The sequence below is a fragment of the Equus przewalskii genome, chromosome X, assembly GCF_037783145.1.
Source record: "Equus przewalskii isolate Varuska chromosome X, EquPr2, whole genome shotgun sequence".
NCBI classification, from domain to species: Eukaryota; Metazoa; Chordata; class Mammalia; order Perissodactyla; family Equidae; genus Equus; species Equus przewalskii.
This window is the reverse complement of record NC_091863.1, coordinates 92,771,259-92,794,498: the sequence shown is the minus strand read 5'-3', so window position 1 is coordinate 92,794,498 and position 23,240 is coordinate 92,771,259. Positions and strand designations below refer to the sequence as shown.

Below are 23,240 nucleotides of genomic sequence, written 5' to 3'. Positions count from 1 at the left end.
TAAATATGTAAAGTTTAATTTAATTATTTTTCATTTCTGAACAGAATTAGGAGATCTTCCCCTAGTCAAGCTGGATTTCTCTTGTAATAAAGTGACCGAAATTCCAGTTTGTTACAGGAAGCTGCATCATTTACAAGTAATAGTTTTGGATAACAATCCGTTGCAAGTACCACCAGCACAGGTTTGTGATAAAAGTATGATACTTATTTCTTCTATTTTTATTCATAATTATATCTGTTACTGGTAAATCAAAAAGCATCAGCATTAGGAGGCAATTTGTTACTGAGATATTACTGTCTAAAGGAGTTTTTCTGAGAAGTGACTTTTTCATTTTGATAGGAGTTTTAGCTTAGTTTTTAGAGAATGGGATTTGGAAAACCCAAGTATCAACTCTCTGCTTGTGAACTGAGAATTCTGGTTGTCAATGTTATTTTAAAAGGATAGACTATGGAGTCTCTCCACCTTTGTCCTACTTAGGTGTATATCTACTTGAGATTAGTTGTGTGATTGATTGGAGCACATTCTTAGCACTGATAGATGGCATCATAACAGAAAGAACAAGATACAAGTGGAAAAGTATTAATTCAGATTTTTAGTTTGAGGATAAAAACCATGTGGAATCCACTAAAATGTAAAGGAATACATTATGATATAAACCCATAAGGACAAAGAATGAGAGAGAAGAGGACAGCGGGAAAGAAGAGGACAACAGAATTTTGGAAAATGGAAAATAGGTGTAGTAGCGGTGACTAGGGACTCTACTTACACTGCACGAGAGCATCTGGCTGAGGAGGCACATGGCTGTGAAACACCAGCTTGCACTCTACTCTCAAGCTGTGTGCTCTGGCACAGGGTTTGCATACATCCAGGGTTCCCTTTTTCTTCCTACAAAGGTACATTCCACTCATGCCAAAGGAGGTGCCTTTTCTAATTCACAAAAAGGCTGGCTGGGGTCCCCATAGTAGCTGGCTTAGCAGGAGGGGGAAAGCTGAAACTTGTGTCTTCTGTGGGAGAAGGCAACAAGCAACTAGTTGATTTACAGTGTTAAATCTGGGAATGGCTTGGGTATTGGAGGAAACATGTAACTCTGAATATAGGGTTGAAAGACTGAAAACTTGAAAGTCTGTAGAATTGTCTAAGGCAGCGCTGTCCAGTAGAACTTCCTGAGTGATGGGAATGTTCTGTAATCTGTTCTGGCCAGTGCCATAGCCACTTGCCACATGTGGCTATTGATTACCTGAAATATGGCTAGTGTGACTAAGGAACCAAATGTTTAAATTTAATTTAATTTTGATTAAATTTAAATAGCTTCATGTGACCAGTGGCTACTGTAGGGATGGAAGAAATTTTCCTCTACCCTTCCAGCTTCTTCTGGCTGGTCTAAGAATTAAATTGACATGAGTCAGAATAACAGGAGAAAGTCAAACAAAGTCTAATAACATGTATACATGGGAGAAACCCAGGAAAACTGAGTAACTTGCCAAAATGGCCAAAACCACCACCTTAAATACCATTTTCAGCTAACAACAAAAGAGAATGTTGAGGTAGTGATTTGGGACTTCAAAGAGAAGGAGGGCAATTCACATGCAGATGGAAAAGCAAATGTTTGGTAAACAAATGTCATGCCTTGCAGACACAATGAGACATGGAGAGGACTCTGATCAAATGGGCCTTGTTAGGTTCCTCCCTGTCTATCATACCTAATTCATATTATACTATAGTTGTCTATGGTGATAGCTCCTTCCTAGAACAGACCTCCTATTTTAAATTCTTTTAGGCAGTTAGGGGGAAGGTCAAAGTTTCTTCCTGAATCTTGTTCTTAAGAATAAGCCAAAGAGATACATTTTGGGGTTGCAAATTCTGTTCTACAGTCACGCCTTTGAAACTTCCCCAAGAAATTCCACAGTCCAGAAGCTGAGTTGGTAGATTGTTGCATCTCATTGAACCAGTCTCTTAGTCCTGGCAGTAGGTCAGACCAATTAAATTTATTTCATGAGGCAGTGAGTCAGGTGGGCTTCCAAAGTTAGGCCTATATTGTGTAAGCAAGCAATCAGATATTTAATAAGAGACATTTCTATGGAAACAAAAGAAAGACAAAGATTAATGGTTAGAGCAAATTTTAAATGAGTTTCTGAGCCCAGCGGACAGCCAGTCAAGATTTCTAAATGTCAGGTTGAAGCATCTTTTGCAGTTTGAAATGTCTCTGATGGTGTCATTGGGTTTTCAGGTATCTTTCTGAGTGGCTTAAACAGCAACAGGCATGAAGATTGCCTAAACATGGGCTATTGTGGTGATCTCTCTTAAGTTTATATCAAGTTGTTCAGCTTCAGTTTCCAGGGCTTCATGAAAAAGGCTAGTTTCAGTTCTCAATGATTCCAAAACAAAAGGATGGGAAAAAATTGAAAACATTAGTTTGGAGATTTGTGGCCAGACATTTGAGAAAACTAGAAGAATTTAGGATACAGTCCAGTTTACAGATAGAAAACAAAAACCTCAAAGACAATTAACAAACTAGAATCTAATATCCACAAAGGTGTGCTACTGAAACATAATTTTTCTCTCTAAAATCACTCTCATTCCTACCAAAGATAGCCAAATTAAGACTAATTTGTTTGCAAAATAAGTCTAGTTTTAATTAACAAGTCCAAAATTTACACCCTCGGATTCTTGCCCCTAGCTCCACAGCCACATGACTGCCTCTCACTTGCCTTAGCAGAAGCCTGGGGTTTACTCTGAGGAGTAGGTAGATTCACTCAGATTCTCTCCCTCAGCTCAGCAGCCAAGTGACTGTCACTCCTTACCTCAGTAGAAGCCTGGAGTTTACTTTTTAGAGCAGTGCTGTCCATTGGAACTTTCTGTGGTGATGGAAATGTTCTGTATCAGCTCTGTCCAGTATGGTAGCCACAAGTGGCTGTTGAGTACTTGAGAGCACATAATGTGACTGAAGAATTTGAAGTTTTAGTTTTACTTAGATTTAATTAATTTAAATTTAAATGGCCACATGTGGTTAGTGGCTACTATATTGGACAGCACAATTGTAGAGAGAGTGAACCAGTTAGGTGCTCCAGGTACAGGAATGGGCAGGAGTGAGATCTCATACTGAAAACAGTGAATGATTACATACTGAATGTTGGGACCCTCTGTTAGACTTCTCTTGCTTGGCTCCCAGAATGCTTGCAGCCTGTCTTATATATCTCAGGCAGGATTGGTGGATTTCTCTCTTGGTAAACTGACTAGGAGAAAAGACCTACATGCATACTGATCTTTGGGGGTCCCCTGATAAAATGAGCAGTCCCTGTCTGATGACTAGACAGTGGGGCTCACCATTGATAAACTTCCCTCTACATACGCAGAGCTTCCAGTTGTTCTGTTTTAGTCTTCAAAATGCACAGACAGCCACGGATCACTAGACATTGCAGGAATAATCTCTAACATGAAAGACAGAGACCAAAACACTGAAAGGCCTCCGTTGAAACAAAATGGATCACATTCATAGGAGTGGTAATCAGAATGATTTCTCAGCAGCAGCACATGAAGCTGGAGGATGTTAGAACGATGTCTTCACAGACTGAGGGAATATTTCCAACTTTCTCTGCTCAAACTATCAGTCAAGTGTGAGGTAGGAAAAAAGTTTCAAACATGTAAGGTCTCAGAAATTTTAGCTCTCATGCATCCTTTAGTAGGAAACTAGCAGAGGGTGTGCTATATCAAAATGTGGAAGTAAATTAGGAAAGAGGAATTCTTCACCTTCTTGAATACCTATAATTCTTATGTTGCATTTCCTCATTGAGTCGGATATTTCTTGGAGACCTTCTTCATTTCTTTTTAGTCTTAGTTCTCTCTCCTCCTTTGTCTGGAGCATTTCAACATGTCTATCTTTGATTATGCTGATTTGTTCCTCTATGATATCCACTCGAGCATTCAGGGAATCCGTATTTTATTTTATTTCTTCCATTGTGTCTTTCATCTCTAATATTTCTGATCGATTCTTCTTTATAGTTTCAATCTCTTTTGTGAAGTAGCTCCTGAACTCGTTGAATTGTTTCTCTATATTCAATTTTACCTCCTTGAGTTTTTTGATGATACCTATTTTGAATTCATTGTCGTTTAGGTTACATATTTCTGTGTCCCCAGGACTGAGTTCCAGGTGCTTGTCCTTTTCTCTCTGGTCTGGAGATTTGGTGTAGTGTCTGATGTTGGAAGGTCGGCTCTTTCTCCATTATTCGGTTGCAGTTACAGCCTATCGCCACTGGGTGGGGGTCAAGAGCCACGTATTCTGAGCCCTCCACCTCCAATGGAGATGGCATGGCACAGGGCGGGGCAGGGCAAGGGTGCTTTCTCCAGTGTGCAGTCCAGGATTTTTCGATCAGCTCTCAGTATCTGGTCTCCTGGGGTCTTGGCTTGATGAGGCCACCCTGCCCGAAAGCTTTCACCCTGTTAAAGGGCTTCCCTCTAGGCTGCAAGGGCCTTAGGGAGTCCTGGGTGATCCTGAGAATGAGCGATCCCTCTCCCACTCCTTCCCTAACGGAGCCTCCCACAGCAGCAATTGCAGTCTTTAGGGGAGGGAGCGAAGTTCTCTCTTACCCCATTCCAGCTCCTCTGAGGCTTCAGCCTCTCCACGCTCCGTCGTGTGGCTGTGTGTCTCTCTGTGGTTTTTGTGTTGTTAGGATATCTTCTGTTGGAGTATGGTTGCCCCTTTTTGTTGTATGTTGGAGGGAAGAGAGTCCCGGGCAAGTTCACCCCTCCATGATGCCCATGTCACTCCAAGAAAGAGAAATTCTTCGTGTCCAAGATTGAGAGGTATGCTTAGGCCTAGAGAACAGTCAGTCAGTTTGGATTATGGGGTTCTTTCCAAAAGGAAAAAAGAAAGAAACTGATAGATAACTTGATGTGTTGGTCAATATGGAGAGATGTTTTAAAGCTCTGTCAGAGAGTCAAGAATGAATTAGTAATAGGCATACAGAAAATTATGCAAAGAAAAAAATGGGTCAGTTTAGTCACTTTAGGAAAAATGGAGAATACTCTATGTGGTTTATCTGTGAATTTTTTTCTTGGTCTTAATATGGTAAATACTGGATTTTGATTTAATGAAAAATTGTAACATAGTTATAATAATAGCAAAGATTTATGTAGCACTTGCTGTGCTCCAGGCTCTGTCGAAAATGCTTTATGTGCATTAACTCATTTAATTCTTATAGTAACCTTGTAAAACAGGTACTGTCATTATTCCTCATTTTATATATGAGGAAACAAAGGCATGGAAGTTAACTAACTTGTCCAAGGTCACCTGGCTAGTATGTGGTAGAGCCTGGTTTCAAACCAAGGCAGTCTGATTCCAGACTCCATGCTCTGACTTCTATGCTAGACTTCTGAAGAGGGGGGAAGTATGTTTATATGAATTGACGGGGATTAGAGATGGGAGGATGGTAGTGGTGACTGATGATCTATAATGGGGGTAGTGGTAATGTAAGAAATCTAAGTCCTCATCTTCATTAGTAAGACCTCAATAAATAAAATCTATAGTTGAAAAATAAAAAAATACCAGTAGAATCATGTTATTTATAAATATGAAGGTAAATAGCAGGAAACCAACTAAAAGAGCTGAATGTGGGAACTGGGTCATAGAGATTGAAAGGGATAGAGTGGGGAATTAATTTTTCCTTATCAGTTGTATAATTCTCTTTGATTGTTTTTTAGTTTTTATTTTTTTTAAAGATTGGCACGTGTGCTAACATCTGTTGCCAGTCTCCTTTTTTTGTTTTTCATTCTTCTCCCCAAAACCCCCTGGTACATAATTGTATATTCTAGTTGTGAGCCATGTCCGTTCTCAGGATCTGAACTGGTGAAACCCTGGGCTGCTGAAGCGGAGTGTGCAAACTTAAGCACTCGACCACAGGGCTGATCCCTCTCTTTGATTTTTAAAGCTATGTACATGAGTTAGTATGATAAAAATTAAATTTACAGAAGAAAATAATTTACCAGCATTTAATTTGGTAGTGAAAGATAATTTTTTTTCAGTTTGGACAGATAATATGCGTTTTAATTTTTAATGTATTTATATTCTAATAGGTCAGAAGTTTTAATTTTCCTTTTAAATGAAATTTTTTCACTGGTCAGTTTGGAAGTGATATCTATTAAAATTATCTAAGAAACATTCTTCCTTTATACCTGGAATGGTTACTTTTTTTTTTTTGAGGAAGAATAGCCCTGAGCTAACATCTGCTGCCAATCCTCTGTTTTGCTGAGGAAGACTGGCCCTGAGCTAACATCTGTGCCCATCTTCCTCTATTTTATGTGGGACGCCTGCCACAGCATGGCTTGCCAAGTGTTCCATAGGTCTGCACCTGGGATCTGAACTAGCCAACTCCAGGCCGCCCAAGCAGAATGTGTGAACTTAACCACTGTGCCACAGGGCCGGTCCCTGATAATTACTTTTTAATGTACTTTTTTAACTGTTTCTGTTGTTGATTATTTTTGTATGTTTTGCTAGGTTATATCCATAAAACAAAACATGTTTTATTATAACTTTTAAGAAAAATTTATTTAATATCACTCATGGTGATTGAAGTTAACCATAGTAAAGTTGACTTATCATTTTCGTATCACTCATTGTTTTATATAGAATACTTATTTTCACATAGCATTTTACCCTTCATTATTTCTTTTTTCCATCACCAATGAAAATAACTTTTCAGGAGTTTGTCTTAGGATAAATAAACAATTTAAAAAAATTATTTTATTCTAACTGGCCTGCCATTACAATTTTCAGCAAGTTCATTTTTCCTCTATTTACATTCTTTTCATTAGCTTTCTTCCAGTGTTTAGACCAAATGACTTAGTGGATTTTATGAAATTACTTTAAATAATTACGTGGATTATTTTTTTTCCTGTTCTCAACACTACAAGGAATATATTTCTTTTCACTTTTTTCTAATAAAGGCAACTTTGATGAACTATAAATTTTTATATTGTTTAGTGGTTTGTACATTGTGCTCAACAAGAAAACTTTAATGAAATGCAGAAAAATTAACTTATTTTTTTATTGATGTCATAATACTTTATAACACTGAGAAATTTCAGTTGTACATTATTATTTGTCAGTTACCATATATATGTGCCCCTTCACTCCTTATGCCCACCCATGAACCCTTTTCCCCTCTGGTAACCAATAATCTGTTCTCTTTGTCCATGTGTTTATCTTCCACATATGAGTGAAATCATATGGTGTTTGTCTTTCTCTGTCTGGCTTATCTCACTTAACATAATAACGTCAAGTTCCTTCTTTTGTCTTTTTTTACAGCTGTGTAGTATTCCATCTTTATGCATTCATCAGTTGATGGGCACTTGGGTTGCTTCCACTTCTTGGCTATTGTGAATAATGCTGCAGTGATGATAGGGGTGCATAAGTCTCTTTTAATTGTTGATTTCAAGTTCTTTGAATAAATAACTAGTAATGGAATAGCTGGGATGTGTGGTATTTTGATTTTCAACGTTTTGAGAAATCCCCATACTGTTTTCCCTAGTGGCTGTACCAGTTTGCATTCCTACCAGCAGTGTATGAGGGTTCCCTTTTCTCCACATCCTCTGCAACAATTATTTTTTTTTGTCTTGGTAGTCAGAGCCATTGTAACAGATGTAAGGTGATATCTTATTGTAGTTTTGATTTGCGTTTCCTTGATGATTAGTGATGTTGAACATCTTTTCATGTGCCTGTTGGCCATCTGTATGTCTTCTTTGGAGAAATGTCTCTTCATATCCTCTGCCAATTTTTGGATCGGGTTGTTTGTTTTTTGTTGTTGAGTTGTGTGAATTCTTCATATATTATGGAGATTAACTGCTTGTTGGATATATGATTTGTAAATATTTTCTCCAAGTTGATGGGTTGTCTTTCTGTTTTGTTCCTGGTTTCCTTTGTCTTGCAGAAGCTCTTTAATCTGATGAAGATCCATTTGTTTATTTTTCCTTTTGTTTTCCTTGCCTGAGTAGATATGGGATTTGAAAAGATCCTTCTAAGACCAATGTCAAAGAGTGTACTGCCTATATTTTCTTCTGGGAGTTTTATGGTTTCACATCTTTCCTTCAGGTCTTTAATCCATTTTGAGTTACTTTTTGTGTATGGTGAAAGATAATGGTCTACCTTCATTCTTTTGCATGTGGCTGTTCAGTTTTCCCACCACCATTTATTGAAGAGACTTTCCTTTCTCCATTGTATGTTCTTTAGCTCTTGTCAAAGATTAGCTGTCTGCCGAAGTGTGGTTTTATTTCTGGGCTTTCAGTTCTTTTTTTTTTGGGGGGGGGGGAAGATTAGCTCTGAGCTAACTACTGCCAATCCTCCTCTTTTTGCTGAGGAAGACTGGCCCTGAGCTAAATCCATGTCCATCTCCCTCTACTTTATACATGGGACACCTACCACAGCATGGCTTTTGCCAAGGGGTGCCATGTTTGCACCCGGGATCCAAACCGGTGAACCCTGGGCCGCCGAGAAGCGGAATGTGTGAATTTAACTGCTGCGCCACCAGACTGGCCCCTGGGCTTTCAGTTCTGTTCAGTTGATCCGTGTAACTGTTTTTGTACCAGTGCCATGCTGTTTTGATTACTATAGCTTTGTAGCATATTTTGAAATCAGGGATTGTGATGCCTCCAGCTTTGTTCTTTTTTCTCAGGATTGCTTTAGCTATTCGAGGTCTTTTGTTGCCCCGTATGAATTTTAGGATTCTTTGTTCTATTTCTGTGAAGAATGTCATTGGGACTCTCATTGGGATTGCATTGTATCTGTAGATTGCTTCAGGTAGTATGGACATTTCAACTATCTTTATTGTTCCAATCCATGTGCATGGAATATTTTTCCATTTCTTTATGTCATCATCGATTTCTTTCAATAATGTCTTACAGTTTTCATTTTGTAAGTCTTTCACCTCCTTGGTTAAATTTGTTCCTACATATTTTATTGTTTTTTTTTTTGAGATCGTAAGTGGGACTGTATTCTTGAGTTCTCTTTCTCTTAGTTCGTTATTAGAGTATAGAAATGCAACCGACATTTTTAAGTTGATTTTGTACCCTGAAACTTTGTTGTAGTTCTTGATCATTTCTAATAGTTTTCCAATCGATTCTTTAGGGTTTTCTATGTATAAGATCATGACGTCTGTAAACAGTGAGAGTTTCGCTTCTTCACTCCCTATTTGGATTCCTTTTATTTCTTTTTCTTGCCTAATTGCTCTGGCCAAAACCTCCAGTACTATGTTGAATGAGAGTGGCAAGACTGCGCACGCTTGTCTTGTTCCTTTTCTGAAAGGGATGGCTTTCAGTTTTTCCCCATTGAGCCTGATGTTGGCTGTGGGTTTGTCATATATGGCCTTTATTATGTTGAAGTACTTTCCTTCTATACCCATTTTATTGAGAGTTTTTATCATAAATGGATGTTGGATCTTGTAAAATGCTTTTTCTGCATCTATTGAGATGATTCTGTGTTTTTTATTTCTCATTTTGTTAATGTGGTTTGTCACATTGGTTGATTTGTGGATGTTGAACCATCCCTGTGTCCCTGGTATAAATCCCACTTGATCATGGTGTATGATCCTTCTAATATATTACTGTATTTGATTTGCCAGTATTTTGTTGTGGATTTTGCATGTATGTTCATCAGCGATAATTGGCCTGCAATTTTCCTTCCTGTTGCCTTGTCTGTCTTTGGGATCAGGGTGATGTTGGCCCTGTAAAATGGGTTAGGAAGTGTTCTGTCTTCTTCAACTTTTTGGAATGGTTTGAGGAGGATAGGTAGCAGATCATGTTTCAGTGTTTGTTAGAATTCTCCAGAGAAGCCATCTGGTCCTGGACTTTTTATTTTTTGAGAGGTTTTCAATTACTCTTTAAATCTCTTGTAATTGGTCTATTCATATTCTCTGTTTCTTATTTGTTCAGTTTTAGGAGGTTGTATGAGTCTAAGAATTTATCCATTTTTTCTAGATTGTCCAATTTGTTGGCATATAGTTGTTTCATAGTATTCCTTTATAATCCTTTGTATTTCTGTGGTATCTGTTGCCATTTCTCCTCTTTCATTTCTAATTTATTTGATCCTTCTCTCTTTTTTTCCTGGTGAATCTAGCTAAGGGTTTTTCAATTTTGTTTATCTTCTCAAAGAACCAGCTCTTAGTTTTACTCATCCTTTCTAATGTTTTCTTTGGTTTCAGTTTCATTTATTTCTGCTCTGATTTTTGTTATTTCCCTCTTTCTGCAGAGTTGGGGCTTTGGTCTTCTTTTTGTAGTTCTGTTAGTTGTAGTTTAAGATTGGCTAGGGCCCGGCCACATGGCTGAATGGTTAAATTCGCGTGCTATGCTGCAGCGGCCCGGGGTTTCACCAGTTTGAATTCTGGGCACGGATATGGCACTGCTCATCAGGCCATGCTGAGGCTGTGTCCCATATGCCACAACTAGAAGGACCCACAACGAAAAATACACGACTATGTACTGGGGGGCTTTGGGAGAAAAAGGACAAATAAAATCTTTAAAAAAACCCCAAAAGATTGGCTATTTGTTAAGGCGGACCTGTATTACTATGAATTTCCCTCTTAAAGGGTCTGCTTTTGCTGCATCCTATATGAGTTGGTATGATGTATTTTCATTTTATTTTTTCTCCAGATATTCTTTGATTTCTAGTTTAATTTCTTTAGTGATCCATTGGTTGTTCAGTATCATGTTGTTTAGTCTCCGTGCGTTTGTCACTTTCCCAGCTTTTTTCTTGTACTTGATTTCTAGTTTCATAGCATTATGGTGGGGAAAGATGCTTGATATGATTTAAGTCTTCTTAAATTTATTGAGGTTTGCTTTGTTTCCCTATATATGGTCTATCCTTGAGAATGTTCCATGTGTACTTGAGAAGGATGTGTATCTGCTGATTTTGGATGGAGTGTCCTATATATATCTGTTAAGTGCATGTGGTCTAGTTTTTCATTTAGTTCCACTATTTCCTTGTTGACTTTCTGTCTGGATGATCTATACATGGATGACAGTGGGATGTTATGGTCCCTTACTATTATTCTGTTGTTGTTAATGTCTCACTTTTGATCAGTTAATAATTTCTTTAAGTACTTTGGTGCTCCTCTCTTAGTTGCATATATATTTATAAGTGTTATGTCCTCTTGATGGAGTGTCCCTTTTATCATTATATACTGCCCCTCTTTGTCTCTCATTGTCTTTTTTATCTTGAAGTCTGCTTTGTCTGATATAAGTATGGCAACATTTGCTTTCTTTTGTTTGCCATTAGCTTGGAGTATCATCTTCCATCCATTCACTCTGAACTTATGTTTGTCTTTAGAGCTGGGATGACTTTCCTGGAGCAGCAAATTGTTTGGTCTTGTTTTTGAATCCATCCAGCCGCTCTGTGTCTTTTGATTGGGGAATGCAGTCCATTTACATTTAGAGTGATTATTGATATATGAGGGCTTAATGCTGTCCATTTCTTGCTTTTTTCCCAGTTGGTTTGTATTTCCCTTGTTTATCATCCCATGTATTTTGGACTGCCAATTCAGTTTGGTGGCTCTCTATGGTGATTTTCTTAGTTTCCTGTTTATTTATCATTTGTGTCCCTCTTCTGATTTTTTGTTTAGTGGTTACCGTGAGGTTTGTATAAAAGATCTTGTAGCTGAGATAGTCCATTTTCTGATAGCCTCTTATTCCTTTAGTGTAAGCAGGTTTCATCCCTTTCGTTTTCCTCTTCTAATTTATTGTGGTAAGAACTTACTCTGTTATGTGTTTTGAATTTGTGAGTAAAATGAAATGATTGTATTTATTTTTGATATTTTCCTTCCCTTTATCTTTAATGTTACAATTAAGTGTTTGGTAACCTGTTTTGATAGAGAGTTGCATTTTTCTGATTTTATTTGCCTATTTATCTCCTTGCTCAAGGCTTTGTAAACCGTTCTTTTTTTTGAGTGTGAGGGCCTTCTTGATCAGATCTTGTAGGGAGGCATATTGTGGCAATGAACTCCCTCAGGTTTTGTTTATCTGGGAGTTTTTATTTCTGCATCATATCTGAAGGATATTTTCACTGGAGAGATTATTCTTGGCTGAAAGATTTTGTCTTTCAGAATTTTGAATATATCATTTCACTCTCTCCTAGCCTGTAAGGTTTCATCTAAGAAATCCGCTGAAAGCCTGATAGGAGTTCCTTTGTAGGTTATTTTTTGCTGCCTTGCTTCGCTTAATGTTTTTTCTTTCTCATTGACTTTTGCCAATTTTAGTATTATATGCCTTGGAGAAGGTCGTTTTGCATTGATGTAATTAGGAGTTCTATTGGATTCATGTACTTGTAAGTCCAGTTTTTTCACCAGGTTTGGGAAGTTCTCAGCCATTATTTCTTTGAACAAGCTCTCTGCTCCTTTCTCCCATCTTCTCCCTCTGGAATACATATAATCCTTATGGTGCATTTCCTAATTGAGTCCGATATTTCACAGAGAATTTCTTCATTTCGTTTTAACCTGTTTCTCTCTCCTTCTCCATATGAAGCATTTTTTTATTCCTATTCTCTAGGTTGCTAATTATATCCTCCATAATATCAGCTCTGTTATTTAAGGACTCCAGATTTTTGTTTATCTCAACCAGTGTGTTTTTCATCACCAACATTTCTGATTATTTCTTTATAGTTTTGATCTTTTTTGTGAAGAGTTCCCTCTGTTCATTAATTTTGTTTCTGATTTTGTTGAACTGTCTTTCTGAATTCCCTTATAACATGTTTAGTTTTTTTATGATGGCTCTTTTGAATGGTCTGTCATTTAGATTGTAGATTTCTGTGCTTTCAGAATTGGTTTCTGGGTGTTTGTCTTTTTCTTTCTGGTCCGGAGTATTAATATATTTCTTAATACCATTTGATAGAGTGGATTTGTGCTATTACATAGTGATATTATTTGCTCACCGGTTCTACCTGCCACCACTGGGACGGGGCAGGGGCTATATAGTCTGAGCTCACTGTGACCCCTGTCAGCTGTGCCAATCAGAGCCTGGGCCACTCCTTAGGATTGCAGTGGCCCTGTGGGGTCCCCCACTGAATGGGAAAGGAATCATGTGGGGGCTCAGGGCTGCTGCTGCCTGATCCCACAGTCCTGTTGAGACGCACTCCCCCATTTGGGGCCATATCGGTACTATGGGCATTTGTGGCAGACAGGAGCTCATTCACCCCGACTCACAGGTCCGCCACTGTCTGCTTCTAGGTCACACCAGCTGTTGTGCTTGATGTGTGGGGCCTCCCCACTAGGTCCAAGCCAGAACCACTCCCAGGACTGTGGTGTTACAGTGGGCTCTCCCACTGGACCAGAGTGAGATCACACAGGGGCTCAGGCCTGCTGCCACCTGCTCCCACAGTCCTTCCGAGTCGTGCTTCCCCCATCGGGGCTGTAGTGGTACTATGGGCGTTTGCAGCAGCTGATAGCTCGTTTGCTGGACTGTAGGTATGCTGCTGTCTGCTCCTAGGTGGCACCAGCTGTTGTGCTTGGGGCCTACCCCCTGAGTCTGAGCCAGAGCCACTCCCTGGGACCGTGGTGGGACTGTGGGCTCTCCCACTGGACCAGAGAGCCATCATGTAGGGGCTCATGCCTGCTTCCACCTGCTCCCACAGTCCCACCAAATTGCACTTCCGCCTTTGCTGCCCCCACAGTTCTCTGGGCATTCGAGGCAGCCGGGAGCTTGTTCACCCGGGCTTGCAGCTCTGCTGCCATCTGCTTCTAGGTTGCACCAGCCTTTGTGCTTGATAGGTGGGGCCTCCCTACTGGATCTGAGCCTGAGCTGCTCCCTGTGGACCTCACACCCTGTGGACTCTCCCTCGTGACAGGGAAGTGATCACGGGGTTCGCTCAGGGCTGCTATCACCTGTTTCTGCAGTCATGCAGAGTTGTGCTCCAACCCTTGGTGCTGTAGCGGTGCTATGAGCACTCCAGTTGGGAGAGCAGTCACACGCATGTACTGGGCTGCCTGGGAGCCAGAGAGTGCTCACCTGTCTCTACCACCTTCCCAGGGGGTTGTCCATCCACCTTCAGATGTATAGCTGCTTGAGTCTCTCATGCATCCTGATGTGCTGTGGGGGTTTCCTCCACTGATCAATGAATATCCATTTAATTGTAGTTCGAAGGGGGAGAGACAAAGGGAACAGCTCACTCTGCCATGTTGCTGACCTAACTTAATTTTTCTAATAAGTCCAGAGATGGTAATAGAATTCTAGTTGGTATCAGTGTTTTCAGATATTTTCACTTAGTATCAGAAGTACAAATTAAATATACAAAGTAGCTATCATGATTGTGATGTCTCAGCATAATTCAAATTATTAAAATGTATAAATAAATTGGTAGATGACCTTTATATTTGGACCTATATAATTAAACCCACTTTCTTCATTATTTTTTGACAGATATGTTTAAAGGGCAAAGTACACATATTTAAATACTTAAATATCCAAGCATGTTGCAGAATGGATAAGAAGCCAGATTCTCTGGATCTTCCATCGTTGAGTAAAAGAATACCCTCCCAACCTCTCACAGACAGGTAATGTAATATTTTTACAGTGTCATTTCCTGATGATTGGTGTCTTCTTTCTATATAAATGATATTTATTAAATTTGAGGATATTTATTTAGGCTGATTGGCCCAGTGTTAAAATCAGTAATTGGCTGAAGTGAAATAGTACCATCATAGAATGAACTTCTGGGATACAAGAATAAATTTGGGATTTTCTCAAAAATGTAATTGTTATTAAAGCTTCAGTAGTAAAATATAAATGTTTGACATTATAGTGCAGAAACGCTAATTTCTCAGCACTTGACAATTTCTCAGCAGTTTACAACAATAAATTGTTAATTTGCTCCTGTGATCACTCTATTGTATAATTGTAATAACAAGTAGAATTTGACTTTGAACTGAGGTCAGTGGACAAGGCAGACATATTAGGGTAACTTTCTTCCTTCATAGTCTTCATATTCTTTGTCTGGATCAAAGATGATTTATCATTGATGTTCTGTATGATGTTGATGTTTTTCTCCTCATGAGATTTTGAAATGGTAGATTTGATATTCTGTTTTTAATTCATTCTTTCAAGATGTAGATTGGTCTGAAAGATTTTAGAAAACATAATTCCATCCAGTAGTATGGAAAATAATTTGGGATGGGGCGAGACTACAGAAAGGGAGACTCTGTCCCTGCCTAAAATATCTAAAGGTTTGTCATTGCATTTATGACAAAGTTTAGACTACTTGGAATGGCAGTATAGTACTGTTGTTAACAGTCACGTTCTTGAAGTTCTGTTCCCCAATAGGACTTTTTCCTGCATATTTCTGTTGTCTAAGTAGAATTAAATATTGAAAATTACATTTAGTTCCTAAAGATTATTTTGTTTAATATGAATGGTTGTAGACCAAGTAGTTCTACAAAAATTAGACTTAATTCATATTCTAATCCCTATTACTTTGCTTTATATTTATTTTAAAATGAATTACTTCAGTAACAGCATTCATTATATTAGTCATTTATTAATTTTATAAATATTAGTTGAATGCCTTCTGTTAGGTTCAGTGTGTATTTTGTTGAATGACATACACATTGTTCTTGGCCCTCATGAAGCTCGTAGTCTAGTGTAGGAGGAGACAGCCAATAAACAAAGCAAGGCAGTATAATACACACACACACACATATAATTTCAAATTGTAGTGGGTGTTATGAAGGAAAGGAACAGTTTCAGGAGTGTGGTCAGGGAATGTCTGTTTGGGAAGGTCAAGACCTGAAAGGAGAAAACCTAGCTGTGTACGGAGTGAGAGGAAAAGCATTTAAGGCAGAAAGAGTGACATGTGCAAAGGCTTTAAGTTAGGAAGAAACTTGGTGTGTTAAAAAAACTGAAAGGAGGCCAGCATGGTTGGAGCAGAGTGGCTGATTTGGGAGAGAGAGTTTAGAGTCAACGCTCAAGTCATGTTGGGGCTTTGGAGGCTGTGGTAAGGAGTTTGAATTTTACTTAGAGTGCAGTGGGAAGTTATTGGACATTTATAAGCAGGGGAATAGCATGAACTGATTTATGTTTAAAAAAAACTGTCTTGGCTCTTATAGGGAGAATAGATTGGAAGTGAGCAAAAGCAGAAGCACAGGGACTAGTTAGGTTGTTGCAATACTGCCAAGAGATCAAGGGGTCTTGAATAGGGTGAGTGCAGTAGAGATGAAAAGGAGTGGACAGAATTGAAATATATTTTGGAGATGGTTTCTGGCAGTGCTGTCCAAAAGAAATATCATGTGAGGCACATGTGTAATTTTAAATTTTCTTGTAACGCATTAAAAAAGTAAAAAAGAAACAAGTGAAAGTAGTTTTAATAATACATGTTGTTTAACTCAGTATATCCAAAATACTATTTCGACATATAATTAAATATAAAAATTCACAAGTTATTTCACATTCTTTTCTTCCTGTTAAATTTTTGCAATCTGGTGTGTATTTTACATCTACAGCACATCTCACTTTGGACTAGCCACAGTTCAAGTGATCAGCAGCCATATATGGCTAGTGGCTACTGTATTGGACAGTGCAGGTCAATAGAGTGTACTTATAAGTTGGCTCTTGAGTGTGCTAATCTTTCACTCACAGCCTGTAGTGAACGACTTAGAAAATTTTTGTATGTACTTTCCACTTATGCCCTTGGCAGTATGGTTCTTAATACCTAGGGTACCCTTCTATGCCTTGACTATTTTGTATATGCTTTATTCTACATAGATAGACATTACAGTAGTTAAGTATATCAGCTCTTGAGTCAGACATAATATGCCTGTGAAGCCCTTCTCTGAATTTTAATAACTGTACGTCCTTGTGTCATAATGTCACTTTTTGGTTTTCTTATATGTAAAAAGGAAAATACTCGTATGGATGTTGTCAGGATTAAATGAAATAATGTAAATAGAGTACTTAACACAATGCCTTACCCATAATGATTCCTCAATATATAGCTTGAATTATCATTGTCATGTATTACAAATACATGGGTGTATTTTAGTATAGTACATTGATGTATTATTGTGCAGTAGAATCAGACGGATTTTGGCTCTAATCATGGTTTAACCTCTTAATTCCTCTGTGGCCTAAGTTATTTAAGTTCTCCAGGCCTGTTTCTTTATTAAAAATGTTAACAATACCCATTTCGTAAGCTTGTTGTGAGAATTAAATGTGTGCTTGGCAACTAGTTCAGTAAATGATATTCAGTAAATGTTAGAATTTTTCCCTTTGGCAAGTTAACGTTTATAAACTTCGTCATCATCATTTGTAAAAAGAAATAATAATGCATAAACTTCAGAATGTAAGGATTATAAATAAAATATGAGGTGCACGTGGCACAGTACCTAACACAGTTTAGACACTCAACAAATGGCTAGCAGTTATTGCCTTTTCATCCTTCAAGAGGAAGCTCAAATGCCACTTTCTTGGCTGAGATCTTTCCTAACCTTACGAAAGAAAATAAATTAATCTCTCTTTTCTCATAGCACTTTATATTTACCTTTGTCAAAGTCTTCAAAACATGTAAACATACTCACTTCCCCTCTGGGCTAAGAGCCCTCTGAGGTCATGCATTTTTTAATTTATCTCATCGCATTTCAGGAGTTGAGCATAGTACCTGACACTTGGTAATTGCTTCCCTAAGTTTATTGATATATTCCTGAAAAATATAAAAATTAATACTTAAGGAGGAAATATAGCATAGTGATTAAAATCAGATCAGGGACTTTAGTGTTAGCTAATCTCAGGATCAAGTTTAGATTGCTTATTTGCAAGTTGCGAGTCATCTGTAAATTGTTCAACCCCCCTTGGCCTCAGTTTGCTCATCTCAGGTTCCTCAGTCAAATGAGAAAACTCTAACAACCTGCTAGAGTTTTCACAAGGAATGTATGAAGTGTTGTTTTTAAAGCACTTAGACCAATTTCTGGCACGTAATAAGTGGTCAATGTAGAGTGTATGGTAAATCTGCAAATTAAAGTGAAAAATGCTTTGTAACCTGGGTGGTATGCTGTGTAATTAAGAAATTGTAAGGACGACTCTATACTCACACCAAAACAATTGTTTATTGAATACTTTGTAGACTTCTTTTTCTGCGTTTCCTGTTTTCTTAATTATTAAATGGGCATTATTTATAAAGCCAAAGGATATTTTTTACAGCTAATGAAGAAGAAACTATGAATTGAAGTTAAAAATATTTTAATGTTCTATGGTGAAATTTGTCAGACCTATGAGATAAATGGAAAGACCTTTGATCAAGATTATTTTCTAGCAGGGCTATCTGCTTTTCTGACTCTCTCAGGAGAAATAATAGGTTATTGTTAACAATTGACACTTCACAACAGAGCACATGAAGGAAAAATATTGCATGAGGAACATTAATTGTTTTGTAGGAAGATTTCTGATATTTTTCCCCTCATGTCCTTAAGGATCTTACACATCAGAAATAAGTATTCTGTATTATCTAAGGAAATTTTAGGTCAAGTCTGTATTATCTATTTAAGAAGAAAACCCTAACTGCCCTTAGAATTTCTATTTCCATAGTATGGAAGATTTTTATCCAAATAAAAATCATGGCCCTGACTCTGGAATTGGAAGTGATAATGGAGAGAAACGATTATCTACAACGGAAGTGAGTCTTTTCTATTGTTGATCTATTTTATTTTAAAATTTTATTAGAGCTTTGAAATAGGTAGACGCTTGCACACACTTGATTTGTTTTGTTTAAAAATATGATCATCACTACAACTTATGACATCAAATGACAAAAGGACATGCATATTTTTAGAAGCAGAACAGTAAATCTTAACATATTAATTTTTGGTTTGAAAACTAGAGATATAAAGCAGATATCCTATACTTCATATGTGAAATTAAAGCAACTTAATCCTTATCATAGGTTTAGGATGCCTTATTTATACGTTGTGCGTATTCCTTTCAGCCATCAGATGATGACACAATCAGCCTTCACTCTCAAGTCTCAGAATCAAACAGAGAGCAGACATCAAGAAATGACAATCACTCAATAGGAAGTAAACCTGATTCTCAGAAAGGTAATTCCTATGGTATCTGCTATTTTTATTTCATGTACCTAGGCTCTATTGAAAATGGATCTTTTATTAAAAATGGGCTTTGAAAAATTATAGTATCTTTGACCAACTCTTTTGCTGAGAAAATCTACTTTTATTTTAAGCACTGCAGTATCACAGCACACTGTCTGCTGTTCATATTTTCTAATAAATGTTAATCTATACTTAGACCAGGAGGTGTATGATTTCATTGACCCCAACACAGAAGATGTAGCAGTTCCTGAGCAAGGAGATGCACATATTGCTTCATTTGTCTCTTTCCTTAAGGTAAAGAAAACTTTGAACAAATGCTAATAACATGTTCTTTTTGATCTCACAAACGTGAACCATACAATTTAAAATGATAACTTTCTTTTATATAAGGGAAAAGAAAAAGGTCTTGAAAAATCTCAGAAAATTGAAGAATTGGGAGATGAAAAAAGGTAAGCACACGTGAATTCTCAAATTGAAATGTTACTTAAAAATACGTGAAATATTTGTTAGATATTCCTACTTGAAAGAGTATAATATTTTTGTTCTTTTACCTATGTTCAGCTAGTTAATTTGTAAATGCTTCCATCTGTCTGCATTTCTCAAACTGAAAATTATAGTAAGCATTAAGTTGAGTGTAGTATATATATTGTTTTTCCCCTAGAAGTCTAATAATAAGGTCTGCTATTATTATTATTACTGAGGAGGACTGTACTTTCACATACATTGCTTCGGTTGAGTTATTTAACAGCTCTTTAGAATAGATGGTATTGACATTTGACCAATAAGGAAACTGAGACCTGGAGTTTCAAATGTCTGCAACTCAGGTGTTCTGATTCTTGGTCTAATACATTTTCCATCTCATCAGACTGGTTATGGTAATTTTAAGGGTATTTATTTCCATATTTTTATTAAAATAATTGTACTTTGGATCATTTCTGTGTCATTTATATTATAAAATCATGGAATATGACCTACCACATTTTTCAGTCACTCCTTCAAGTTGCTTCGTGGCTGCAGGAAAAAAGAAAGGAACATTTGTTGAATACCTACCATGTACCAGGATCTGTGCTACGTGCTTTCCCATGTTTCTTATTTAATCTTCACTAAATCCTGCAGGGTAGATATTGTCTCCATTTTTACAGATGAGGAAGGTGAAGCGTGGAGACTCCAAAGTTTCTTGCCTAGAACCACTTAGATAGAGTCCACTAGAATCTAGAGTGTAAACCTAGCTCTCTCTCATCCCCAAGCTTTTCTCTTTTCTCTACATTGTGCTTCCTCCAAATGACCTCATTGGTAACTTTTTAAGCGTTCGTCAATTAGTCATCTCTAGTACCCCATAAGGAGGTACATTGCTTTGTCTTGTACTCTTTATATTTCATTCTTCTTTTACTTTCTCTAACTTATCTCATGAAGACAGTCTCCTAAATTTGAGAGTCACAGTGGCATGCAAAATAGGGTAATGCTACAAAGTCTTAGGGTTTGATACTGTTTTTTAAATGAAATATCTTTGGGGTAAAATCACTAGAGTTTGGAGAATGATTTATTTTAAAATTTCTTTGTTCTCTTTGAATATAAAAATTACACATTTTAATGAGTACTTTTCAGCAAATTTACCAATCTTATCTGAACCTATTTTGCATTTCCTCTACTTAAACATTTTACATAGAGATTTTTAAAATCAAAGTGAATAAATTGATAAAAGTAGGGTGGTTTAATAAAATAAGAAATTTTCATTACATTTTATAATTGTTTATAAAGACAGGCTATACAGAACTCTGCAGTCCTCATTGTACTCAAGACTGGGGAGTATGCATTGTTAAGGTACTATGGCTATTACACATTTCAGAAATTACAAAATGGTAATACAGTTCACTTTGTTACCCATTAATTATATTAATATAGCCAGTATGCCACATTTCCTATTGAATAGAGAGAATAGATATGTTTTTATATTCCTTAAATATTCCTTACTTCTTATTTTAATGTTTTAAATACAAGAACATTAGGATTTTAGCTTTCACGTGTAATTAAGAACAAAAAATGGATTCTACTTCTGGAAGCTGGCATAAAATATCATCTGCCTTACTTTTTGGATAACCATGTTTGTGTCACCTTTCAGACTTGGGAAAGAACAGTTACTTGCAGAGGAAGAGGATGATGATTTGAAGGAAGTAACTGATTTGAGGAAAATAGCGGCTCAGTTATTGCAGCAAGAGCAGAAGAACAGGTATTTTTTTCAGTAATGAGATTTAAATAGGCAAATTTTATAATCATTAAATCTGATTACTTAAAGATGATCAAATAAAGTATATGAAGTTTTCAGTAAACAAAGGGCCATCTTAAGATCTATTTCAAGGGACTAATGACTAAAAAACAATGGGAAATACTTAGGAGAGAAATGTAAAGTTACATATACAATTAACAGAATACTTTATACTCATATAGTCATTATATTTAATTGTTGCTTAGGTATCTCCTTTTTATTCCTGTGTTCTAAGTAGTAATAACTCATTTATTTGTTGCTATTCATTTTAGCTCAGAATAGCATTAGATCCATTATAGGCATTTTTTTCCAAGAATATAAGTATCTAGCGTGCTTTTTATCCGATTCTGAATTACTTGGGATATGTGTAAACTCCTTAGAATTGAATTGAATTATATAACAGTTGATTAAATCAGCGTGATGATTTGAGGGTCACAGGTTCACTTTGGTGTGTTTCTTGGTCAATGACCATTTCTGTTTCTTGGTCAATGACCATTTCTCTTTCTGGCTAGGCTTTCTCCAAATGCATGTCATTGGCAATGAGGAGGACATTGTGTGAATAAGTATAAAATCAGTGCAAGTCCATTTTTAATATAGGAAAAGTTCTATGTGCTGCTGAGGGTCAGCTGTTAGTGCCATCTTCATGTACTAAGAATACTACATTTATAGTTTTGAAATAATAAAGAAGAGCTGAGATGTTTTTTGTTATAAAAAATTAAAAGAATAATTTTGGTACATTTAACATGGATAACTAATAAGTATTTTACTTCACTTATTCGAAACAATAAATATTTATAGATCACATGACCATGTTTTGGGATGTTTAAAATTTAAGTATGCTGGCATTTGCTTAAATATACTTTGAAGAATAATTACTTTTAAAACTTATCAAATGACAAATGTGTGGTTTTAGCGGCCCCTTTTTTTAAAATTCTCACTAAGGATTTTTTTTTGCACAGTTCCTATATTTATACAATTAAAAAACATCCTAGAAAATATCACTCACCTTTATCCCTTTATATTCTAATGTATCCTCATTACCAGTTCGATTTTTCTTCTGCCATAACTTTCTGTCATCCTTTTCTGTGAGGTTTATCTTCTAGTCTTTTCCTATGATTCATTTCTGATGGGCCTTTTTTTGTTGGCTACTTATGAGGTTGTGTGTGCATCTTCCCCTTCTGAATATAATCAAAATATTGATCGTCCCCTTGGTCTAAGAAGTTGGATGAAGCAAGCCACCACCCACTCTGTGTAGCTTAAAGAATGGTTGAGTTTCTATCTCCTCTACCTGGCAGGTGACAGAATTGTATTTATCATTATGAGCAGAGAATATTGATTTTATAAGAACCCACAATATGCATTTCTCTCATTTTGTTAAGAATAGCATTTGAGTGCATAATTTTAGATTTTAACGTTGCCATGTATAACATTTCTGTATTTTCAATTTTCTGCTATTGTATTAGATTTTTATCCATCTCTGTGACTTGAATTATTTTTTCTAGCCTAGATACAACATCAAATGATGTTTCATAGGTCTTGTTTCTGTGACAGTTTTGTAATCGTACAAAACAGCACCTAGCACTGTGCCTTGTACATAGTAGGTACTTAGTAATACTGTTATTGGTTAATTGGTTGCCTGAAAATGAGATCAACAAATTTTAAGCTAATAGGAGCCATTAATTTAGTTAATATGTTCTCTCTGAATAAGAAGTTATTTATTCTTATATAAATTGTTATTTTTTGAGATGTATGCAAAAGTAATTTCTGTCTTTCTCTGATCTTTCTCTTCTTCATCCTCCTTTTCAGATGTTAGTGCATATGAACATAAGATCTTTTTAGATGAAATATTAATATTCAATGACATTAATGTTATAATAATTTTGTCTAACTTTTGAAGGCTTTAAAATATGATATCT

The 23,240-nt window shown here is 36.7% G+C and overlaps 1 protein-coding gene across 12 annotated transcripts in view; it reads left to right on the top strand.

The window, feature by feature from the left end:
- The window catches only part of LRCH2 (leucine rich repeats and calponin homology domain containing 2), a 105,868-nt gene that overhangs the window by 33,683 nt on the left and 48,945 nt on the right, over positions 1–23,240 (top strand). For 10 of the 12 annotated variants that reach the window (XR_011536273.1, XR_011536272.1, XR_011536271.1 and 7 more), the window contains exons 6-12: positions 45–181; positions 14,392–14,525; positions 18,544–18,631; positions 18,941–19,052; positions 19,258–19,355; positions 19,452–19,510; positions 21,181–21,288. Coding sequence is in view for 8 of the 12 variants with exons in the window: in XM_070606372.1 (XP_070462473.1) it covers positions 45–181; positions 14,392–14,525; positions 18,544–18,631; positions 18,941–19,052; positions 19,258–19,355; positions 19,452–19,510; positions 21,181–21,288 (736 nt within the window). In the remaining 4 variants the exon portion in view is untranslated. The remainder of the gene's footprint in view (positions 1–44; positions 182–14,391; positions 14,526–18,543; positions 18,632–18,940; positions 19,053–19,257; positions 19,356–19,451; positions 19,511–21,180; positions 21,289–23,240) is intronic. The other 2 variants (XM_070606374.1, XM_070606373.1) reach the window with 1 other exon arrangement.